This window comes from Scyliorhinus torazame, chromosome 18, assembly GCF_047496885.1.
Source record: "Scyliorhinus torazame isolate Kashiwa2021f chromosome 18, sScyTor2.1, whole genome shotgun sequence".
Taxonomy (NCBI): domain Eukaryota; kingdom Metazoa; phylum Chordata; class Chondrichthyes; order Carcharhiniformes; family Scyliorhinidae; genus Scyliorhinus; species Scyliorhinus torazame.
In genome coordinates this window covers 107,801,251-107,826,505 of record NC_092724.1, presented here as the reverse complement: position 1 = coordinate 107,826,505, position 25,255 = coordinate 107,801,251, and the positions used below count along the sequence as shown (strand labels likewise).

Here is a 25,255-nt window from a genome sequence, read left to right as displayed (position 1 = left end):
AGAGTGAGCGAAGGTTCTTGTCTTTGTTTGCAGTCTGTAATGGGTTTTCTGTAGATTAATTAATTCAGGTTCTCTGCAGTTCCAGGAATACAGCACTCATAGTTTTTCTGGAAAAAACATGGGCAAAAGAGAGTGGGATCTTGTCCATATGCTTCCAAGAGCCAAACTGAGCTCTTTGAGATCCTGAAAATCATTGGATTGAGATAGGATCCGATCACCACTTCTTACCGGGCAGAGTACAACCTTTTGGGCCAATTAATTAGCCACCAGCCAATCAATCAAATCGATGCCCACCCCATTTCTCTCTCCTGGTGCTGAAAAGACTGAAGCTCTTGTTCAAACAAGCAGAGTGTTCTCTCCTGTAACCTCTGAACTCCTCATTCTTCCTGCTGCTGGACTTAAAGATACATGTCCATTAATCATCCAAGGATCAAAAATGATAATATCAAAATAAAAGAAAGGAGCAATAATAGAATTAATAGGAAGGCCCCGTCCACCATGTTGAATATAACTCAGCCTGAGCAGCAGAATAATGCCCTGTGCATTACATAGTATAACAGTTCTGCCATTATAACAGCGTATTGTCTGGTTTCCTGTGAGTTACACGACAGGACAGCCAAATTTTGCAATCAATATACATGTAAAACAAGAAATTTTTAATTCATTTCATTAACTTATAATTAACCTGAACAAGGAGCCGAGACTGACTTGAGAAGAGAGTTAAGGAAGAGGTGCTTCAGCTGTATAATCTCAACAGAAGTATTTGAGCTCTGAAATTAGCTCAATTGGCTGAGGTGGCAACTTACTTAAATTAAGTGAGTTAATAATATCCCACAGCTTAATTTCAGTCCTTCCATGTTTAGTTATGGTTTTGATTTCTTTCAAAAGTAAACAAGTATAAGAAGGTCCTCCAGGGTGAATGGGAAAAATGACCTTTCCTCTCTGAAATTCAATCAAAGGTGCTAAATTAGTTTAGCAGCTCAATCCATATTCAAGCAGGTGGGTGTCTACAGTACAAAACTGTCTATAATTTGGAACTAATTAGCACTAAATTGGAATCTCACTCAGAGATGTCACAAGGACAGCTGGTATAAAAAAAAGAGAAAAATAAATACGGACACTCATCAAGGTTTTGCTGACTTATATTACCTCAGTTTTGCTCCAGTGGTTTATGATTTTATTAGAACCGTTTAACTAAAGCCATGTCTTCAACTCACTAGCAGCCATTTTCCATTAGATGTTTATATACATTGACTGCACTGCAGATATGTCTGCTGCAAACCTGTAGCTACAATAAGCAATTGTATTTACGACATTATTATGTTTCCATAGTGCTTTGGATAATGTCTCTAATCAGTAAAGTAGTGGAAATTCAATTTAACAGTGTGATTCACATCTTCAATAAATTCAACTCACTCTTAAGGGGAACCATCTATCTGTTTAATAACAATGACTCTGCCTTAATCCTGTTCTTTAAATGCTCATTAAGAGGTCTTACAGCACCAGGTTAAAGTCCAACAGGTTTATTTGGAATCACGATCTTTCGGAGCGCAGCTCCTTCATCAGGTGATGACCACTCACCTGACGAAGGAGCTGCGCTCTGAAAGCTAGTGATTCCAAACAACCCTGTTGGACTTCAACCTTGTGTTGTAAGACCTTTTACTGTGCCCACCCCAGTTCAACGCCGGCACCTCCACATCTTAAATGCTCATGATCCCCAACTAATCAGCATTACACAATGTAGTTCAACATTAATATGGACATTCACTGGATTGTTAGCTGACTATAGTATTCCAAAATTATGCTCAATTAGACTTTATTTGCATTGTCAGTCCGTTAAAAGATTTTTATCTACAACCGCATATGGGTTTCCTCCATGTTACATGTATTACACTATTAGGCATCCACTGCTAAGTGAGATCAGTCATTTCAATGACACACTTGGCCACAATTTCATGGACCAATGCTCACTCAAGTCCTGGGAAATGTTCAACTGAAGCAGCAGCCTCAGACGAGCTGCTGCAGCCAACCTCGGATAAGTCAATGGCGACTCAAAAGCAGAAAAACAGATGGTGCTCACCAAGGTGAGCGTTGTAAATGTTGCCAAGGAGAAATTTGTTCCATTTTTGCCATTCAGTGCTCCCAAATCATACATACCACTGACCAGATGCAAAATAAAACTTCTTCTGCTCTGCTCCAACAAGGTGCTTCACAATAGTGCTCTGGATCTATGACGACGGAGATGATGCGGCTGTGATGATGCGGTGAAATTTATTAAATATGCCATGGATTTGACAGGAATGTAATTGTGATAGTTAAAGCTGTGCAGTCTTACGCAGGAATGCAGATTTAGGAGGGAAGTATATGGAGCACATGTTTCAGGACATAACTAGAGAGAATAAAAGTAATGCATAAGAAATCAAGGTGCATGGATAAGCAGTCAGAAAGGCACTCTCTGCATATGAAGAAGTGCCAAAGAAGAATTTCATTTAAAGATTAATCACTGCCACCACTCCCTCTTGTGGTTTAAATTTCTTGTAGTTCAGACTATTAATGGTCAGTGGCTGTCTGAAATTTCCTTTCGTGTTTCCCAATGCTGCAAAATGCTGCATCCTATGCACACACTATTTCTCTTTGATGTGTTTAAGTTAAGACATATGCATTATCCTCTATGCAAACTGGAGATCCTTATCCTTTACAGTCTGCAGGCCTTTAAAACCCAACTTCTTGATTTAAACAAAAAATCTTTGCTAACCTTCCCATCCCTATTTGTATCCTTCCCCCTGGGATTTGGCTCCTTCTCTGGGTATGAAAACAAAATGGTATAGTGCAGTTAATACCAATAGAAAGTTTTTGAGGAGGTCTTGTGGCGTATCCCTACCTCTGAGCTAGAAGCTCTGTGTTCACGCCCACCCCACGACTTGATGGCCAAGGAAGGTGCGTTCATAACATGGCCAAGCAGGTTAAATATCAACCTGCAAAATCTTTCAACATGCCAATGGCAGGTGGTAAGAGTGGGAGAGACCCCTGGTCAGCCAGGCTTGGCGCCCCTCAAGCCTCTGGTGACAGACTAGCAACCCGCTAAGGGAACAGATGAAAGTCTGTCTTGTGCATCACGAGGTGCGGGAAGGAAAACAACGATGGAAAATATAAAGAAAACTACATATTTTTTGAAGATATTACTTTTTTTTTTAAATTCAACAAGTTACGTTCAAAGGTCAGGTGCCCAATCCCTGCCATTGTTCCATTGCTTGGAATGGTTTTCTCACTGCCATCTTACGATACTTTGGGTTAGTATTCCACTCACCTCAATGCATGCACACTAAGGTGGATATTTAGGCAAGGACAAATTCAAGCAGGCAATGGCTGTCTTGAGGTATGTATGCTAACAATGATCCAAAAGGCTTCAAACATTTTATTTTTCGAAATATAAATTTTATAGTCATTAAGATATCTTGTGGAATAGAATTAATCCCACTGTTTGTGGTATGGTTATACACTTTCCAACTGATTAGGAAGTAGGAGCAGAACTCGGATTGAATTTTCCCTTCACCATCCTGGTGATGAAGTATCTAATTTTAGTGCTGGCCAGCAAAGATTGGTTAACACCGCGGTTCAAAGCTCAGACCCGAGACCTCTCTTTCTGTGTGGCTTAGAGCGGTGATATGTGCAGGGGGTGAGACCCATGCTGACATGGGGAGAATGTGCAAAACTCTACTCAGGCAGTGACCCGGGGATCGAACCTGGGTATGCGGTGGCGTGAGGCAGCAGTGCTAACCGCTGCACCACCGTGCCGCCCCCATTTAATTTAATTTTTATAACTGATTGAATTTCCCCCAAGTCTAAGGAAGGTTGAATGGTAGCATGGTGAATCTGCTGTCTTTGTGGCACCTCTTCTTCCTTGTTTTAAATGGGTCTGCTTCCTGGATTGATATGATGCCTCTGCACTTATCCACTTTGCTGCAATGTTTTACCGTCTCTGAATCACAAAATCCAGAGATCTACTGATGAAATGAAATGCTGCCACTGGACAGGCCAAAGAAGGCAATGACACAATGGACCGATATGGAGAAGCACAGACTCTGTCCAGGGGTGACATTTACGTTTGGTTGCTTATTACTCTTTTCCACATTGGTCCCGGGTTCTGATGCTACTCCAGATTAACCACTAGGAGGCATACAGAGAGTAATTACCCTCACTCTCCTATGGTAGACGCCCTGCTCAGAGAAATTAGGTGAGATGTGGGGGGGGGAATGCGTTGTAGCTCCGACATACCTGCTCACTTCACCACTTAATTGCATAAACAAAATCTATTCATGTAACCTCAAATATTTGAGTGAATATTTTGCGAGAAGATGTTTCACTGATTTTAAATAATATGCTGAACATCTCTGGCTACACCATTGTGAATGCTGTAATCTAACCATGAACAATCTAACAATTAATAAAGTTAATACTATTTTCTTGTCATGCAACGGTTCATTTTGTCTTTTAAACAACAATGACGACACTAAAGTCATTAATCCTCCATGCTAGAAGTCATGTGATTCAGTAAAGCAGACATAAAGATTGAATAAAACAAGCCACCCTTAAAGCTCTTTGATGTTTCAGTGGGCAGAGTAAATGCAATACCAGGAGACACACAGACTAGGAAGTTCTCCATTTCATTTCCATTCTGTGCTGAATAATCTGATTGAAGCCATATAGTAATTGGGGCGTTAAATTGACATCAGCACCCTTAGACTAGAAAAAGACAAAGAAAAGGACAACTGAATCTCCTACACTTGAATGCCCAGCAGCGCATGACACAGACTAAGGATGTAACTATTCTGAGATTCTATGGCTCGAATTATACCCTCCCACTCCGGTAGGTTCTTAGGGTTTGGGGTGTGTGTGTGTGGGGGGAGGGGGGGGGGGGGGGGGAGCGGTTGGGAGTAAGGGTGAGGGAGGATGGAATTGCATGGACAAGATTCCCTCCAGGATCTTGCTCGCCCAGACTAGAAGTAATTTTGCAGTGGGGTGGGCAAGACCTTGGGGGTGGTGGGAGGATGAGGGGAGGTGAGGGAGATGGGGTTGGGGGGTGGAGCCCATCCCTGCCCCAATGAAAGTCCTTAAGTCGGCACTTAATGGCCTTTTCCCGCACAGCATCAACTTTTAAGCTGGCAGTTGGGCAGATGACGCATCGGGGGGTGTTGGGGGGGGGGGGAATAGAAAAATAGCCAAAGCTATACCTCGGGTGGGGGGTGGAGGAGCATGGAGGGATGGGCTCCAGAAGCCCCCTTTTGACTGGGGGCATTCTCCCCTCAAGGCCAGGATACCTCCGGACCACCCTCCCCCACCAGCCGATTCCCCAAGACCCCAAATGACCCTTGTAACCCCCTCCCCAGGAATCCGCTACTCTCCCAGGACCTCAACTCTGGCTCCCCGCCCTGAGTTCTCGACATGTTGCTGCAATGCCTCTTCCGGCCACTGCATTGCTGTGCCTGGAGAGGATGGAGAGCTCCCGGACAATCTGACTAACAACACAGAGCAAGGCTCTATCTCAAGACCTGTCTATCTGTAGGGCTTAACACTAACACACACAGTGCACTTCTCCATCAAGCAATTAGAAAGCAATGTATCAATCTGAATGGGTGGCAGCTCTCCAAACCAGGACGTCCATGAAAGTGAGAACGGCAGTCTCCCCTTCTGCCAATCAATACTGGTTAGAGGGTGAAATGGCATTGGGCCAATTGGAGTCAGTGAGGATTTGTTACCCCTGACTCTCTGGATGGCAGGAGGCGAGCTCCCGCCATCCTAAAAATTCAGGCCTATATGTTTAGTTAAAACATAGCCAAACAGCCTCATCAAACTGCTTGTATTTGGCTTCCTGCACACACCTCAATGGCAATATTGTTGATTTGAAGTATTCAACAAAATTATTTCTTCATGTTTCTTGAGAATCTGACTAGCCGCTACTTCTTACCATTGAAAGCTTCACTTCCATTTTATCATTTATCAATATTTTTAGCCTCATGGTCTCCGTCGAGTTTGTATGTAACCCACATAGCTCCTTCACTGTGTAAACTGCTTGTAATAACCTGGCGAGGTCTTTATGCCAAGCATTTATTTTCAGTTCAACAACTGTTCACTTGACTTGGGAGATATTCCCTCTTTTCCATCTTAGACTGAACATAATAATAATAATAGCTTATTGTCACAAGTAGGCTTCAATGAAGTTTCTGTGAAAAGCCCCTAGTCGCCACATTCTGGCGCCTGTTTGGAGAGGCTGGTACGGGGACTGAACCAGCGCTGCTGGCCTTGTTCCGCATTACAAGCCAGCTGTTTAGCCCACTGTGCTAAACCAGCCCCTCAAGCAACACTTCTGCAATAAGCTCTGATTAAGTAACCTACAGTGTGGCAGCCTGGTCATCCTTTGTCTCGACTGTGAAGTAATAGCAAAACCCTTAAAACATAACACATAATTCCAGTTTCTGTGCTGTAAACCCTACCCTACCAAAGCCTTCACACTGTTATAAACCTTGATCAGTCCACCTTTCAGACTTCCCTTTTCTAATAATAATAATATCTTTATTGTCACAAGTAGGCTTACATTAACACTGTAATAAAGTTTCTGTGAAAATCCCCTCGACGCCACATTCCGACACCTGTTCGGGTACACCGAGGGAGAATTCAGACTGTCCAAATTACCTAACAAGTCCGTCTTACGGGACTTGTGGGAGGAAACCGGAGCATCCAGAGGAAACCCACGCAGACACGGGGAGAACGTGCAGACTCCACACAGACAGTGACCCAAGCTGGGAATTGAACCTGGGACCCGGGTGCTGTGAAGCAGCAGGCCTAACCACTGTGCTACCAGTGCCACTCTGTTCTATAGAACAGAGTTCCAGCTTGTCCAGTCTTTTCTCATAGTTACAAATTCTAAGTTCTGGTGTCATTGTTGTGTATTTCTTAAAGCTATTTCTCTGGAGTTTCAACTGACCTTTCGCCAAAGTAATAGCAGAAAATCCAAAGAATTCCCGTGGAAATTTCTGGCCATATATGTCGGATTTGAAGGCTGCGCAGTCAGAGGTCATAATAAATATTGAAAATTGTTGTTGAGCATCTGACAGAGGAAGCTTATGGCTGGTAAAATGTCATGCACTTTCCATTTGCGGGCACGTCTGGAACCAGAGGTCATAAATATAAGAGAATCAGAAATAAATTCTGTGAAAAATTCAGGAGAAACCTTTTCATTCAGAGAGTGGCTAGAGTGTGGAACCTGCTACCCCATGGAAGCAAATAACTGAGATGCCTTTAAAGGAATGTCAGATAGGTACATGTGGAGAAAGTCAGAGAAGTATATGCAGGATCGGATGAGATGAAATAAGATGGAATGAGGCTTATTTCGAGCATTAAACACCTTCATAAACCTGTTAAACTAAGTGACCTATTTCTGTGCTGCAAAGTGTCGGTAAACAGTTCTGTAAATAGCTATTGACACTCTTCAGGATTCCTTGAAACTTCTGTCAAAGATACATGGAGGAATAGGGGCACCACCCCGCCTCCATCCCCCAACCACTGCACAAATTCTACCTCATTCATTTATGTCTAAATTTCAAAAAGGTCACAGTAATCGAGCCACAGTTGACAATTATTTTAGCAGGAAGCAAGTCATTCCCAAAATATACAGTTGTGTTGGTCAGAAGATTATTGGCCAAAACCTCAGATTTTATACCGATTGTTTCAAATGGAAGATAAAGTTGACCATGATTGTGAGACCAAGACCAGGCAATCAGCCTGAAAGTGCAACCGCACATTTTGGAGTTGGCATTTTGAGAAGGAAGTATTCAGTTCCAATTTCAAGTCATAGCAATCAATTATGCCACTGTCTTTTAAACAGGAGACATTATTACATGCATGAAAATTCAATTTCTGCAATGTGCTTCATGAGATTTATGAAGGAGCAGCTTCTATCTTTCTGGGAACTTGCAAAAAATTCCTGCCCTACCTCATTACAGCACTCACTTCTTAGAATCATTATTCCTCTTGTACATTTAAAACAAATAAAGGAATACTTCACGTATCCATGCTATTGATGCGTGTTGTCATTTGAGGCTATTATGCACAAGAAGCAAAGGGCAATGATCTTTTGCAGATTTAGCATTTACTGTGGGAAGTTACCAATGTGTAAAATGATAAGGGCCTAAATATTTCTGCTTTACTTTGAGATAAGCAGCTTATTGTCTAGGACTTTGCCAGTTATGTTTCTGATACATGGAACACAATTGTTTCATAACCTAAAAGGAAATTCTGAAAGTGACTGTGGCATATGTGGCTTACTCATTCACAAAATGCCTGGACTGTAAACTGATGACATTGTGTTCTATGCACCAACATGTCCTAAACCTGAATTACATGCATGAGTAAAACCTGAATAACCTGCATGCGGGCAGCACGGTAGCACAGTGGATAGCATTGTGGCTTCACAGCGCCAGGGTCCCAGGTTCAATTCCTCGCTGGGTCTCTGTCTGTGTGGAGTCTGCACGTTCTCCCCGTGTCTGCGTGGGTTTCCTCCGGGTGCTCCGGTTTCCTCCCACAGTCCAAAGACGTGCAGGTTAGGTGAATTGGCCATGCTAAATTGCCCTTTAATGTCCAAAAAGGTTAGGAGGGATTATTGGGATAGGGTGGAAGTGAGGGCTTAAGTGGGTCGGTGCAGACTCAATGGGCCGAACGGCCTCCTTCTGCACTGTATGTTCTATGTAGTCCCAACAAATAAAATTGTATTTTTTTTACTCTCTAATTTCTCCAAAACTGGACAACTGGTTAGTCCAAAGCTTGACCTGGTGTTCTCTTGAACTATTAATGGCACTATGTTAGCAATCAGTAAGCAAGACAAGTGACATAAGAAATAGACGCCATCCAACAAAAATATAGGACTGGATTCTCCGTTCCTGAGGCTAAGCACCGACGCCAATGGAGGATCCGTGGTGTTTCACGATGGGAAAATCGGCACGAAACCTACACCAATTCCGTTACCGGTGAGGAGCTAGCACCAGTGCCGCATGATACACCCGCAGCAGAATGCACAGAAAACGGTTGGAGAATCGGCGGGTCTGTGCTGCACATGTGCAGTGCTGACGAGCTACAGCCATGCGTACACCTACAACACCCCCCCCCCCACCCCCCCCCCCCCCCCCCCCCACATGCACCGATCATGCCAGAAAAGATGGCAGTGGCTGTGCTGGACCACGTACTCGTCCACCCCGACCTCACAGCCCATCTCCTGGCTGCCCCAAACCACTCCCCCCAGCTCTGGCAGAAGCCCCCGGCCAGTGGCACGGATCTCGGGCCACTAATGATGTTCCAACGGGGGTTGCGACTGCGTGCAGCATGCATCTCAAGGTTGCATTCTACCACGTTCAGGCTCCAATGTGATGCTCTGGTATGATGTCACAGTATTCTCCTTTTCCCTCCATGAATTTTTGGCTGTTGTCATAGTGCGAACATTGATGGCATATTAAACTTGTATACGGCACTGGTTTGGTCTCGAGCTGAGTGCTGCATCCAGTTCTGCACATCACGCTTATGGAAAGATGTGCAGGCATTAGAGAGAGCACAGAAAAGATTCACAAGAATGGTTCCAGGGATGAGGAACTTCAATTGCGTAGATAGATTGGAGGAACTGGGATTGCTTTCCAAAGAGAAAAGAAGGTTGGGAGGAGATTAGGTAGAGGTATTCAAAATCATGAGGAGCCTGGGTAGAGTAGATAGGAGGAAATTGTTCCCGCTGGGGAAAGGATTGCGAAAGAGAGGGCACAGATTTTAAGGTAATTGGCAAAAGAAGGAATGGAGACATGAGGAGATGCTTTTTCACATAGGGAGTGGTTAAGATTTGGAATGTGCTGCCAGTGAGTATGGCGGGGGGGGGGGGGGGGGGGGGGGGAGCAGGTTCTATCGGGACATTCAAGATTGAACTGGATTATTGGCTGTAAAGGAATAAAGTACAGGATTACAGGGAGATCAACCTGACCCTTAACATGAACATCTTGGCTTTTGGTACAGGCTGCTGCTACACCAAACACAATGTTGCACTTGGTTCATTGCTCATTAGAAGAGCTGGTGCAGACATGACAGGCCGAATGACCTCCTTCTGTGCGGCAACAAATCTGTGACCCTGCATCACCATGACATTCCTTTAAAGCCAGACCCTGGAGCAATTGTTTGTCAGTTTAATGTAGCTAATCAATTCATTATTATTGATGTGTCTTGCCATTTTCTTTGGGCACAGCCTACGAAAGCAGAGGCCATTGAAATTTTCTAACAACGTCCATTGCACTGATAACTAGTAATTGCTGTGTACAAATACATCTAGATGCCAGTTAATCCAAAGCTTTTGCCACAGTTAACGCAGTGAAAAATGTGAGCAACTCTTTGTCTGCCAACAGGACTACATGGAAAAGATTCAAGCACCAGTCATGGCTATCGTAGTGGAGGACCAGACTTGCATAACTTCATCTCTTCAGGATTTGTGACACTGGGACGAGGACATCTCAAGGGTACAGTAGAAACCACTTCTTTGCAAAAAGTGCTTCATGCTTATGACTTGCCGTCCACATTCCCGCATGATGCAATGTTTGTGTGCCCATTAGAAGGAAAGGGGATTTTAGTGTAGGTTGGCAAAAGCACAGCACAATTAAAGTGATTATATGAACACACATGCAATAATAAATCTATTTCAGCTTCTTGTGTTGTGGTTACAAAACATGGTATTCATTCAATCGGAATCTGGGCTTTGCATCAATAAGCCCGTCCAAATGGAAGATAAATGTTCTGCAAGAGTGCAGCCATATTGTGGTAATTCAGCTGCTTGTTTGTATTAAAGATGACATGTCGATGCAAAGAAAAATGTATTACTGTGTTGCACTGTGAGACAATAAATATATTTGTTCATAATTTATAAAGAGAAAGGTTTTTGGGTTGCAACGATGCTGTCAAGAAAGAAGTGCCAGGCACAGACCAAGCATTTCCCAATCTGATGGTAGCCATTGTTGGTGTGTTTCCTAGACATTGGGAACTGATGTTAAAAAAAACAGGAGGGCGGAGATATTTTTTTTAAAAAAAGGGATATTCATGCACGCGCCTCTATGCATTGTAACAATTGGGTTTGGATGTTGGTATCTCCAATTGTGCTTTAGTATGTTTCCAAAGTATAGTTGTTCTGCGAATCCCTGTATCTGATCACCCCAGTGGTTCTCGGGGCAGAATATGTCATCCTCTGCTCCTTCCCAACACAGTACTCCAAGGGCAATATTTCATGCCCTGCCTGTCCTGGAGATTCCCAGCGCTGCATGTCTAACCTTGTGAGCTTGAGATTCCCACTCCCTTGTGATACCTAGACCTTATGCTCGTAACCCTGGACATAGCTTTGCAGGATATATGGAGAAACATAAACGTCAATACTTGCACTGAAGCAAAATGTAAAATGGTAAGCAGAGCTTAATTAGCATTTGCAATTGATTTGGCTCCAAATAAGGTTGCTTAATTTCCTTTTGCTGCCACACATTATCTCTTCTGTAAGTTCACAAATTCATATATTTATACATAAATAAAATATTTAAAGACAAATACACAGATATATGTCTATATCCAAATGGTTCCGTATGCAATTTATCCATTTACCATTTACAAGCGGTGTATTTATTCAGGTGGACTAAGGTTTCAGCACATTGCAGTTTCTACATTTATTGAACTCTTGTAGGCAGATACCATGACAAACAATCTGTGTTTTGTTGCTGCCAATGAATCTTTGTCTTGCTCTGCGTATCACCATATTACAGACGAACATATTATCCCCAATAGTGTGTTTTTATGAGCTGTTTAAGTGCCTCTTAGAGGGCTGTGATTTGCTTGAATAATTGTGGGGACAATGAACGGACAATCAATTAAATGCAGGAACCAAGGTTTCCATTTTACTTTTGCCACTTGCACCATTAATCCTTTACCTTACCTGCTCTAACACTGCTTTAGTCTTCTCTTGCAAAACACTGGACATTATTGCATGGAGATTTGACTGGGTTTTAGATTTTTCAACAGCCCATCTTACAGATTTAATTACCTGAAAAACAGAGTGATTTGAAAAAAACATCTTATCAAGGTTTAGTTTGCTGCACTGTCACATCGATTTGCTTGCAAGCCAATGCTTATTAGTTTTTATTAGGCAGCTTCACAAAAGCACGATGGACTAAAAAAAAACCTCATAAGCATAATTCCTCCAGTTCCAATAAAGAAGCATTAGGAATCCAGTTAACATCAGAGTGAAGAAGGAAAAAACATTTTGTTATCTATGTAGTGGACCAAAGAAGCTTGTTCTGCCAGCCTGACTAGAAATTAGCATTCCACAATTGGCATTCTAACTAAGGGAAAGACAGCAAGGATCAACGTACACAGGGGTTTTGAAAATCTATATTTGATGATATGTCGTAAAATAAAATGTGATGCAAGGAACAAATGATCAGGTTTTTGCTGGGAATATGAAAACACTGATGGAAGTAGTCTTGTTTATGTCTATATTGCACTGATACAATGGCAAAAGTTCATAATGATATTTTTATTAATTGCCCGCTAAAGATGTTTCCTCTATGTCACAGAATGTAGTCTCTTAATTGAAAATCAGTAGATGAGTTTGCAAATGTTTTATAATGTTCTTCCATGAGTAAATCAGCCATCGGTCATAAGCTCTGGGCTGGATTCTCCAATACTCCAGCCACGTGTTTCTTGGCAGCGCACCATTCGCTGGCGGTGGGATTCTATACTCCTGCCGCTTGTCAATGGGATTTCCCATTTAAGCCACCCCACATCATCAGGAAACTCGCGGGGCGGGTGTGCGCTGCCAGTGGGTAAAATGAATCGCAACGGCCAGAGAAGTCCGACCTCTGAAGTATCACAGAACTTTATTAAAGCGCAATCATTTTTCCAGCAGCAGGGGCCAACTTCCTGTTAGCCTGTAGGTGCCACTAATGGATATATTTGTCTCTACCTTCTGCTCCTTTGGATCCTGACAGGCTTATGTCAGTGCTATACAGACTTCATCTGCGCTGACAGAGTCTTTACGCCTGTTCCATCGAGTTATAACTTTCACACTATGGGCTAATACCCTTTTAGCAGCCAAGTTGGAGTCTGTTTGAACTCAGCACTGAGTTCAAATGGCTATTCTGACTTTGGGTTTCCCTCCTGTATAAATTATGCCGCACTCCTACCAGCAAACATTGGATTGGTCGGAAATGGGGACAGAGCATCCTTAATCAGGTCCCGCCACTATTTCTGAAGACCCCTGGAGTCTTCCAAATTCCACAAAAATCTGACCCCACAATCTCTCAGCGGGATTATGTTTTATTTGACCACTAATACACGGATTAAATGTGTAACACAACTTGACCTATCCTGGAGTCCTACTGGTAAAAGCCAACATTCACTCAAAATCTGTTGGAATTTTTAAGATGCTTTCTCTTGCCAGCTGCAGTAAGAGAAAACCCAGATAGTGTTTAATTCTCAAAGTATTTTGTCCACATTTCTTTTGCGAGTCCTACATACACATCTGAATGATTTGTTCTTTTAAATGTGCCAACCTCGTTATTCATCATTGGTTCAAAGGTTTTTGAAGTTGCTTCATCATGCATTTCACCTCTTGCTGCCTGGTGGTGTCTTATCTCAAGACTCGACCACTCCATCCTGCTGATCGCATAGCAACCCAGTATTTGTCCTTGGTTACCAGGCTGCTCTCGTCTGACAGATAATGTTTTCTTATATTCCTGCTCCTCAGCTTGTCTTTCAAAATGGTTCAACCATCATTAAGTTGCTTCTTGTTGTGAGGGTGAAAGCAGACTTTCCTCTCAAGGCAGTGATGAGTAATTTATACCCCTGGATGGGGTGGGGTGGTGGCAGAAAGAAATTCCAGTGATTAAAATATGTGGGTATGTGGATATTCCAATGCTGGGATCAAGAAAGTACAAGAATATTTATCACAAGTAGTGACAACTTCATAAGGCTTTCATTATAATTTCTCGTCAAAGATCAGTATGAAGTTAATCACTGGTTTATGCCTCAAGTGAATGATGCTTAGATTTGCATCGCCAAACTTTCCCATATGAACCAGTTTGATGATACTATTATTTGCGCTACCAATTTGTCATCAGGGTCCACTCAAGCTACTGAGCAAACAAACTCATACTTCCTTGCCAAAGGTGAGGTCAGGCAACAGAGCCATCAACTAACAATTGTTTTTTAACCTTTAGAGTTACAGGTAGCAGTAATTAAAGTTATAGATTACATCAGAAAATATCAGGAGATAGGGCTAATCAGAAGATCTAGAACCAGCTGTAACATCCCTACTTCTGGGTCAGAAAGTTCGAGTACCAGTCCGGGAATTGGTGGCCACGAAAAGTTGCGCATTATAAAAATCAAGATGTTGCTCGATTGGAAGCCACAATAAGTGAACGGGCCAAACAGGTTGATCGTCTGCCTGCAAATCCTTCCAATAGGAGGTGTGGGCAGGAGAGTTTCCTCATCAGCCATACTGTAGTACTTTACCCAGCATAATCATGGACCAATCCAATGGAGGCCCATGGTCACAGTTGCCTTCTTAGGGCCTGGTACTTAGAGGTGGAGGGTTATCGATAAGGTATCAAAGTTACATTACTGACATTCAGCATCAACTACTCATTGATTATGAACTCACAGAAGAGAGCAATGTCCGAGATTGACATAATTTGGCAGAATGTTTGGGGAAGTTTTGGTATAAGTGGCTTTGATTTGTTTATCGCAAGAAAATTAGCCTGAAACAAATTTCCACCAGTTATATGCTGAAATGTGCGTACGTGTGAATTTCTTCAATTTTTGAGCGAATTCCTAAAAATGTCTGCTGAAATCCCCTGCCGGGCATTTGCACAGCCCCGTTCCGAAACAAAAGATCAGCTCACGCCAGGGGCCGGATTCTCTGACCCCTCGGCGAACTGCTACAACGATGCCCATGCAGCGACCAGGGGTGTGATAGAGAGGTGCTTTGGACTGCTAAAGATGCACTTCAGGTTCCTGGACCGCTCTGGAGGGGCCCTCCAGTACCGGCAGATAGGGTCGACCGCATCGTTGTGGTCTGCTTCGTTCTGTACACCATAGCCCAGCAGAGGGGCGATGTGCTGCAAGCAGAGGAGGGGGAAGGGGAGGAGCAGCAAGATGAGGCGCAGACATCCCCAGATGAGGAGGATGGGGGCAATGGTCAGGACAGACGGGCTGGATATGGACGGGAGGTTGCCCACCATTACCGGCTGGGCCAGCGGGCATGGGACAGGCTGATAGCCGCCCGGTTCACGGACTAGGGGGGTGTGGGAATCACCGGGTAAGGGCACAGACTGCACATTACCAGGCTACCATCCTCACCCCACCCACCCACCAGCCTACCACCCTCACCCCACCCGCATGCACACCACCCCTCCATTGCACATCCACCTGCGGCACAATGGGCCGGGCTCACACGGTCGCCGGTGGAAGCGTGTCTATTGGAGGCCATGTAGGATGATGACAACCCGCTCTGCGATGAGCTCTAGGCTCCACGTCGTTGGACAATGTCTGACCCATGGCCACAGTGCCACCCTCCAGCCGGACCATCCCTGCATGCGGCCGTGACACTGCAGCATACGGTCCCGTCATCTGCCCGGAGGGATGGCGAGGGCGACCCGGTGGGAGGGGGGGGGGGGCAAACACACCTGAGGCCAACGTTCTATCACCCCTCACACACACACACACTGGTGCTCACCTCACACCACCCCTCCGCACGCATCGGACAGAGCACCAAGGCAGCATCTGTAGGTGTGAAAGTGATTTTAATAACAAACAGTTCATACACGTGCCCTAGCCCCTATAACTAATCTGTGCCCTGCACCCGTGCCAACTTACTCAGTGTCTAATGTTTTGGCCTTACGGCCCCTTTGACTACGTTTAGGTGGTTCCCCAGATGGTACAGCAGAACTGGAGGTGGACTCCTGTGATTCCTGCCTGTGACTAGGGACCCTGTTGGCGGCCGTTTCCTGGGGTGGCCCGGCCTAGATGGGCCAGGCTGCGGCTCGGGTGACTGGGATGGCGAGCTGCCAGCCTGTCCTGCCCATTGCCCACCAGATGCACCTGGGACAGAAGGAGGGGAGTCCGAGGTGTCGCGGTGTTCCGGGACATCCCCTACAGGGGGACCTGGAATCGGCCCCAGCACCTCCTCCTCCCTCGGGGTGACCGATGGCCCCCGGGGCTCTACATTGGGGGGATGCGAATGGACCAAGCATCTGATGCCCCCCCGACACCTAGCGCTGCCAGTCCTGGAGGCCCACCCTAGTTTCAACAAGGATCTGCAAGTTTGTAGCCATGGAGCTCAGGGAGCTGGCCATCCCTTTGTGTCTGGGTGACACCGGCCAGCACCTGGGCAATGGCGCCGATGTCCTCAGCCATGACCTGCTGAGACTGGGCCACGGCCTGCAGAGACTGGGCCACGGCATACAGCGCCTCTTTGATCTGCTGCTGGCTCTGGCTCATGGCTGCCTGGGTAGGTGTGTCCTGGGTAGGTATGTCCTGGGTAGGTGTGTCCTGGGTCGGCTGCGATGGGGGCCTGTTCCTGTGGCTTCCCACCTCGTCGCTGGGTCTGACCCGCCGGCGTCGCCGCACTCGCACTAGATGGAGCGTCGTCTCCCTGGTGCTCTGGGTCTGTCCCTGGCTCATGGCTACCCTGAATCGTCCTGGGGGCGTCGTATGCCTGATGGGCCGGGTCTGTCCCTGGCTCGTGGCCGCCCAGGAACGTCCTGGGGGTGTCGTATGCCTGATGGGCCAGGTCTGTCCTTGGCTCGTGGCCATCTTGGGTCATCCTGGGGGTGGTCGCCATCCGCGGGGACGGGTGGGTCGACGTTTGGTCCTGCAATACACAATACAGCATGCATGGTTATACAGGCAGACGGGGATAGGGGCAGGGGGATATGGGGGAAGGGGGATATGGCGGAAGGGGAATAAGGGGGATATGGGGAAAGGGGATATGTGGGAAGGGGGAAGGGGAAAGGGGGGCAGGCAGTGGAGGGTCTCACTTGGTGGTGCGCCCCTGTCCTCTGCATCCGCAACCTCCCGGTCCTCGGGTCTGCCTGCATGTTCCAGGGCCCTCTCCTCATGAATGGTGAGTGGTCGCAGTTCGGGTGGATCCACTCCAGTCCTCTCACGCTCCCGGTTGTTGTGAGCACGCTTCTCCTGTGGGGGGCGGGAGGGTGGCAGCGATAAAGGGCAACAATGTTAGGCAGACATATACATGCGGACCAGCGGTTGTGTGTATGTTGGCAGAGGTTCACAACCCATCCTGCCACTGCAGCCTGCATGGGTGGGTGCAGCCATGTCGGTTGCACCTAGGGCTGTGCCGCCCATCGGAGGTGAGGGGGGGTGGGGTACTCATCCTGGCTGCCCCGACAAGGTCATTGATCTTCTTGTGACACTGGACACCTGTCCTTGCTGTCACGGCCACCTGTCCTTGCTGTCACGGCCACGGCGATGACGGCCTCTGCCACCTCCCTCCACAGGTGCCGGCTGAGGCGTGGTGCGACCTTGCGGCCGTGTCCGGGGTACAGGGCCTCCCTCTTCCTGTCCACTGCGTCCGGGAATTCCTCGATGTCCCGCTCCAGGAACCTCGGCGTTGCACGGCGGGCGGGCGGCCATTTTGACGGGTCTCCAGAGGCGTGGGGGGGGGGGGGCGTCTTTTTGCTGCGACGCGGGGGCAGGCCGTCATTTGTGCTGCGACGCGGGGGGGGGGGCTATCCTTTGTGCTGCGACGCTACGCGAGTCCGTGACGGGTGACGCCGTCGCGAATGGCGCCACGCCACTGCTAGCCCATTCCGGGCCGCAGAATTCACAATGTTTTGGGGGGCCCGACGCAGGAGTGATTCACGCCGTTTTTGGCGCCGGGTTCGGGCCACCGCGCCGATTCACTGAGAACATCGCCCCAGTTTCCTACATTGACGTGGGTAATAGGCTGACGTAGATATACACCCAAAAGCTTTGGCCCAGCACAGCTGAAAATCACCTGGTACTGTCGTAACTGGTTCTCGGAGTTTGACAACAAAGGGGTTCACAATGGTACCTTTCTAACTTTTTTCACTGAAATGGACATTTTATTTAATCCAAGTGCTGTCTTCTCAGTGCAGCCAAAACACTCTCGCGCTCCTTCCTCCATCAGCCAACAAGTTAGATTTATATAATGCATTTAATGCAAGAAAATATCTCAGAGGGCTTCAAAAGAGTGTTGTAAAGCAAAAATAGACACCAAGACACATAAGACGATATTAGGTTGAAGAGGTAGATTTCAAGGAGCACCTTAAAGGAAAGCAGAGAGGTTGAGAGTTGAAGCTCTAGGGAGGCCATTCCAGATCTTAGGGCCCAGGCAACTGAAGGCATGGTCAGCAATGGTGAAGCAATAAAAATTGGAGTTGCTTGAAGAAGCCAGTATCATAAGCTCAGGTTCCTTGGAAGGTTGTGGAATTCAAGGTGATTATAGAGAGGAGCAAGGCCATGGAGGGAGTTGAAAACAAGCATGTGCATTATAAAAATCAAGATGTTGCTTGACTGGGAGCCACTATAGGTCAACGAGCACAGGGATGATTGACAGACAACTTTGGGTGTGAGCTATGATAAGGAGAGTTTAGATGACCTCAGGTTGACAGAGACTAGAACGTAGGAGGCCAGCCAGGCAAGCACTACAATCATCAAGTCTAAAGATAACAAAGTTATGAATGTGGGTTTCGGCAGCAGGTGCGTTCAGGCAGGGACAAAGTCAGGAAATATTACAGGGGTTGAAATAGAATAGCATGAACAAGCAGCTGGTGTGGTCTTCACAATAGGCACCTCCAACAACACCTTTATACGATACTGGACAATATGGGTGAGAATCTTTGGCTTCACTGTGGTGGCCCCACCACTATCAATGGGATTTATCATTGAATCCACCCTACACCACTGGCAAACCCACAGGGAGGGTGCACCATTGGCAGAACCAGAGTATCCCGCTGCTGTGAACAGTCAGACGATCTTGTTCGATATTGCTACACTTTCTGCTACAAGGTCTTACAAAAATAAATAAATAAAAACTAGGGACTGGAGACTGAAAAGTTAACATCAATAAAGCATCTTATACATCCTTAATACCAAAGAAACCCCCTCAATATTATTGAAGAAACTGAGTACATTTTCTCTGTCAGTCACCTCAGACAGTCACTTTGGGGTGCCTGCATTTCCAAATCAATAAATATAAGAGGTTGCTTATTTACTCCCGAGAGTCTCATTCTTTGTTCATAAGGGATTCACACAAGTCCAAAAGGGCAGGATATCTTCATATCTCCCTTAATGAGCTATTTCTGGAACCAGTTGCTTGCCTTCTAATCCTTGTTGAGGAATGCCGTATTACCTCTGCCACTGAAATGGGCAGAGGTTTACACCCCTCTGTTAACCTGTTTCCAAACAATGGGTGGGATTCTCCAGCCTCCCAGCCGCGTGAGGCGGGAGGTGGCGTGCTGTTTTCTGTCAATGGGAATTCCCATTGAAGACACCCCATACCGCCGGGAAACCCTTGAGCAGGTGTGTGCTGCCGGTGGGATCAGCGGATTCCACCGCCAGCGAACGGCTGAAGAAATCTAGCCAATATATCTCAAATACAAATCGATGGATTTCAATTAAACTTGGTATGTAGACAGGGTATAACCCAAGGAAGAAGCCGTTAGATTTATTGTCAAAATGTGAGCAGAGTTTTCAAAGCAGGTTGTTGGATTGGTCTGAAGCTTCATCAATAAGATGATCAGCCAGGACCATAATCAATGGTGGAGCAGGCTCCAAGGGCCTTGATGCTCTTAATAAAACTATTTATTTTTTCAGCTTTGTAGTTACAGAACTTAAACTAGGCAAGGAAAACCCTCATAAATGTAATAACGTTGAGTTAACACAGTGCAGTGTAGTTGTGCGCTCTACTAATGCCCTTTTCACTTGTTTTCATGTTAATTAGCATTAGCTCTTTCTTTTCCCACCATTTAGTCAGACAATTGATCCAACTTTAAGGGCACATTTAAGACAATCCATGGGGCACTTCTCCTGTTACTTGACAATGGGAGCATGAGAATATCGAAAGCAGTTAAATTTAGCAAAAGTACCAAATATTATACATATATTGTTTTGGTGGGGTTAGAAAAAGAGTTTTAGAACTGAAGCATAATTTAGTGGGAAAATAAAATAAACCTGGGCTATAATGCTAGCAAAGAGCTGGACTGAATTTAAATCTGAGTGATTGGGGTCTCATCAGTAACTGAAATACTCACAAAAGTGGAGTATGTGGGAGAAATATAGCCTGCTTATTCATAAAAACCTATAAACTAGGAGCAGGAGTAGACCATTCGGCCCTTGGAGCCTGCTCTGCCATTCATCATGATCATAGCTGATCATTCAGCTCAGTAACCTGTTCCTGCTTTTCCCCCCATATCTGTTGATCCTGTTAGCCCCAAGAGCTACATCTGAATCCTTCCTGAAAACATACAATGTTTTGGCCTCAACTGCTTTTTGTGGTAGATAATTCCACTGGGTCACCATCCTCTGGGTGAAGAAGGTTCACCTCATCTCAGTCCTAAATGGTTTATCCCGCATCCTCAGAGTGTGACCCCTGGTTTTGGACTCCCCCATCATCGGGGACATCCTTCCTGTATCTACCCTGTTAGGTCCTGTTAGAACTTTATAGATCTCTTGGGGATCCCCCTTCATCCTTCTGAACTCCAGCGAATGTAATCCTAACCGACTCAATCTCTCCTCATACATCAGTCCCGCCATCCCAGGAATCAGTCTGCTCAACCTTTGCTGAACTCCCTCCATAGCTGGAACATCCTTCCTCAGGCAAGGACACCAAAACTGGGCACAATATTCCAGATATTTGCCCGTTGCATTATTTTTAACGCTTTTGACGTCCTGCCAATGGGAACATAGATAATCGCCACAATTTAACGTATTTTGGTGAAGGAAAATGGCTCCCAATGCTCTCCATTGTGTGGGTTTAATGGGATTTGCAATGTTTGTGGGCTTGTCTCTCCATCATTGTAAACTGAGCTGAAAATCTGGACACTTTCTTTCAAAACTATGCCCACATGGTCTCAAGAAAATCAACGTCCTCACATTGCCATCTCCCTTGTGCCCTGACGAGTCCAATTCGATAGAAACTGCTAAATCAGTGTCGGGGTTGGCAGAAGGCTGACAGCCATGCTTTTCATCAATGCCACCAGAAACCTTCACGCCAGTGAAACCAGCCGTCGGAAATAATGCCTCAAAACTCTCAGTCCGTGATTCCAAAAACACAGCTCTGAGTGCAAAATGATTGAAGTCTCTGTCCTTCTTCCCATAATTACAGTAATGTGTTAAATCATTCATAAATAGTGTCATTAAACTCTCTTGTAACATCATTAACACTTTTAATTAGTTAACATTAGCAAAACAAACAAATCTGTTGCCTAGCAGTTCGCTAATCCTTGCATGGAGGTGTTAAAGACTTGGGGCCCGATCCGCCATTATGCGTCGATTTTCAACTCAATGGTCTTCAAATCTGAACAATATTGTTACTAAAGGAAGCTGAGATCTGATATGGAGAAGCTCAACTTCACCATCTGTTTAATATCTTGATGCAGAAAATCAGTGGCCTGATTAATCTCACAAACTACTCGTCAGCAGAGTTGGCAGCAGAGATTCTGTTCTCTGTTGAGCATACTCAACCATCTTTCAACTTCAGCTTTACATTTTCTGGTATTTTGTGGAAATTTCCTGGCTGCAAATTACCTATGTTTAACTTTTATTTTGCTTCTGCCTACAATTTTAGTGCAACTCCCACTGCAGGACTCCAAGAGATTGTGGGATCAATGACCGGTCATAGAATCCCTCACATGCAGAAGGAGGCTATTTGACCCATCAGGTCTGCATCAACCCTCTGAAAGAGAACCCTACCTAGGCCCACACCCTTACCCTATCTCTGTAACCCAGTAACCCTACCCAACCTTTTGGACACTTTGGTGTGAGTTCTTAAAGCTGTTCTCAGCAGGGTGGTCAGAGGTGTGCTTAAAATAAGCCTCAAAACCTCAGGGGTCTAGAGAACATGTGGGGCAGTGATTGGGAGAGTGTGGGGATGGGGGGGGGGGGTGAATAGAAAAGATTCAAGCTAATATTTCTGTCCAGCAGATAATCATCTATATATTAACAGATACACAGATGTGTGAAATAGGGTGTGGCTGTTCAATTTTGATGCCCCGTGCAATAATGTATACCGTCAACACCCCCGCATACAGATTGGATAGACTACTTATGTGTAGTTGGCAGCCATGCAACTGCATTCCAGCATGAATAAACATTTTCAGAAGAAATGGGAACAGTTCCAGGGGGCAATGACGGGCATGTCCCTCTCCTCCCAGGGACTATATTTACCTTAGTGTCCCTGGCGGGTTCCCCTAATTGCTTCAAGTTTTTAAAAACCTATTGAAAACAGTATGAATATTCAATGAGAGGAAGCTCTTCAATTATCTTCAAATGTATTAAAATCTCAGGGCAGGAACATCATTACGTTACTGGCGAGGAGTGTAAAAAAATTGGGTACAAGATCTTGTTGGTGAGAATCATGTTTCCCGGTTCTCATAAGATTTTGGGCTGAAAACACACCCTGGTAAAAGGTGCCTCGACACATTCAATTTTGCTCGCTATTGGGGGACAGTAGGTGGGTGGTGGGAGGGGGGAAGTTGGGGACGTGAATATGTGTTCGAGTGCGCCTGCTGACTCCTGAAGCACAGCATCGGCAGCCACCAAGGCATACTTGACAGTTAAATAGACCTTATCTGTCCTTTAAGAGCATCTACATCTACACCATCAATTCGTGATTCCCACATTGCGGATTAAGGCTCTTGCAATAGCCTGAATTGGGCCTGTTTGAACTTGGCACTGTGTTCCAGGGGCCCTGTTGGGTTTGGGTGTTGCTCCTGTATTAACCGCACCATACCCCAGTTCCCCTAAAACTTGAACCTGTCAAAAAAATGAGGGCACTATCTCTGTATGTGGATGTCATCAGCAGGCTGTGAAATCCTCCAAAGCACATCATTCAGCAAGCAAGTAAATGACTTCCAGTGAGAGAACAAACTAATGCCTGTTGCCCATTTGTTGGAAGAGATTTAGAAAGTTCCACAAAAGAGATATACAATGCCTGACTGTAGTGGCAGGATGAGGACTTTGTTGTGTTAGGTTTCCAATTGCCACTATGTTGTTCATACATAGATGCTACTGATCGTTTTAGAGATAGAAGTGGAAAAGTCTGGAAATAGTAGCTCACCTTCTTAGAATGTGAAAACACACAAAGAGAGATATATAAAAGATAAAAATAAAATTCTACCTTAAATATGATCATTATTTAAAAGTAGATTTTTCTTTTGATAATAACAGATCCTAAAGGCGTTTGTCTCTTTATACTTGTATATGCAAAGAGCAACATAAAACCTGGATAGAACGCCAAACACGATATATACATTGGAATTATAAGCCACTGCAGCCAGGTATCACCTTTTGCCTTTCTCTGCCCACCCCCCTTCACAACATCTACTGGTGTAGCTTTTATAATCAGTTTCCCCCGCACCCCCCATCACTCCAGCTCTCTTCTCCAGTGTTGGGAGGATCAGCCCCAAAACCACCTTTCCACAGCGCAGCCCTTGAGTTCACAGTACTTCACAGAATTAAAATTCTTCTGCTAACCATTCATCATTACTTAAAATCTTTGAACAAATTGAACAGTGGGGAAGTGACTCTGTTATTGTTTAATGTGGGAAATGTTGGATCTGTGGCTGGATGTTTCTGCATACATGCTAACCGACACAAAGATTTTCAGACATGAGTCATATTTTTCACTCACCCAGATCCATAGATAGCAAACAGCAAAGTAGGACTAGTCAAATTTGGACTGTGAAGTGTGTAAAGATTACATTTATAAGTGAATTCATTTTTTTCAATAAGTAAAATGTGCCTTTCCTTTTAATGGTGTTTTAATGTCCTAAACAATCACTACAGACAAAATGGGTTGATTGATTTTTGGTATTTGATTTTACAATGGTCATTGTATGGTGTGGTGTTACAAATAAGAGGTGTATTGTTATGTTTTTGGGATGTGTCTTTAATTGAGGATAAAATGAAGAGGGTCATGTGATCTATTCTGACATATGTATAACAACAGACCTGGGCAGCTATTAAAGAATAAAAAAGGTCTGGGTTATTTTTCTGGAAGGAAGGCGCAAGCAGTTCACACTTGGAGACAATGGTAGAAGCAGCTCTGTTTACAGTGGTCAGGCTGCTAGTCTCCAAAGTCCCACAAAAGTGTTAAGAATGTCGGGTTATAAACAGTTATGTTTTAAATTGTCCATTTACATCCAAGATAAAAGAGGATTGGGGTTTCAAGCATAGATAATCAGTATTTATACCCGGATACGAGACCCATGTGAATCGCATTGCCATGGAGACAACTCCAAGAGAGGAAGGGTTTCGAAAATATCCCGAACACACCTAGAAGTTAGTCTGCCAGTATCAGGGAGACACTGTAAAGCTAGGGGGTGAAAGTCTTTGTGGGCCACCATACAGGAATGTGGGTGGGAGCTTCTGTTTGAATTGAAAAGACCAAATTAGTGAGGATTTGAATCAAGACTGGAAGATTCGGCTACCTTGCGCCAGAGTGAGAGTTTCCAGGAAAAGTCTCTTACCATGACAGACAATTCTGAGTTAAAAGTTACCAGGCTGGGAAAGGAAAAGAACAGAAGTCAACCCTCAGGCGTTAAGAATAAATTTGGACGCAGTCCAGGAGATTTGAATGATTACTTAAAGGACTATGTAAAGGACACGTGTAAAGTGGACTATTCAGTATTGTTAAAAACAAAAGGGGAATGTTCTGTTTGGTGATTTAAAGTATAAGTTGCCTATTAAAGTAGTGTTTAGTCATCAGTGCTTTTAGTCTGTTTGTTACAGTAAAAATCCTAAAACTTGAAATTTTGTCATGTCATCCTTTCAGCTATCAACTGGAGGTTCAAATTTATTTTCAAAAGTGACCAGTCTCTACACAGATGTTAACAGTGGTCAGATGTGGCCATCCTCCCTCCCCCACCCCTGAGACTTCTCAGTCAATGACTTTTTAAACTAAGAAAGGCCCGGTGCACACAAAAAGAGAAAATAT

The 25,255-nt window shown here is 45.0% G+C and overlaps 1 protein-coding gene across 4 annotated transcripts in view; it reads left to right on the top strand.

Annotated features, from left to right (window-relative positions):
* LOC140395406 (protein shisa-6-like) overlaps window positions 1–25,255 on the top strand; it is an 877,428-nt gene that overhangs the window by 195,530 nt on the left and 656,643 nt on the right. For all 4 annotated transcript variants that reach the window (XM_072483131.1, XM_072483130.1, XM_072483129.1 and 1 more), the window contains exon 3: window positions 10,428–10,538. In XM_072483131.1, coding sequence (XP_072339232.1) covers window positions 10,428–10,538 — 111 coding nt within the window. The remainder of the gene's footprint in view (window positions 1–10,427; window positions 10,539–25,255) is intronic.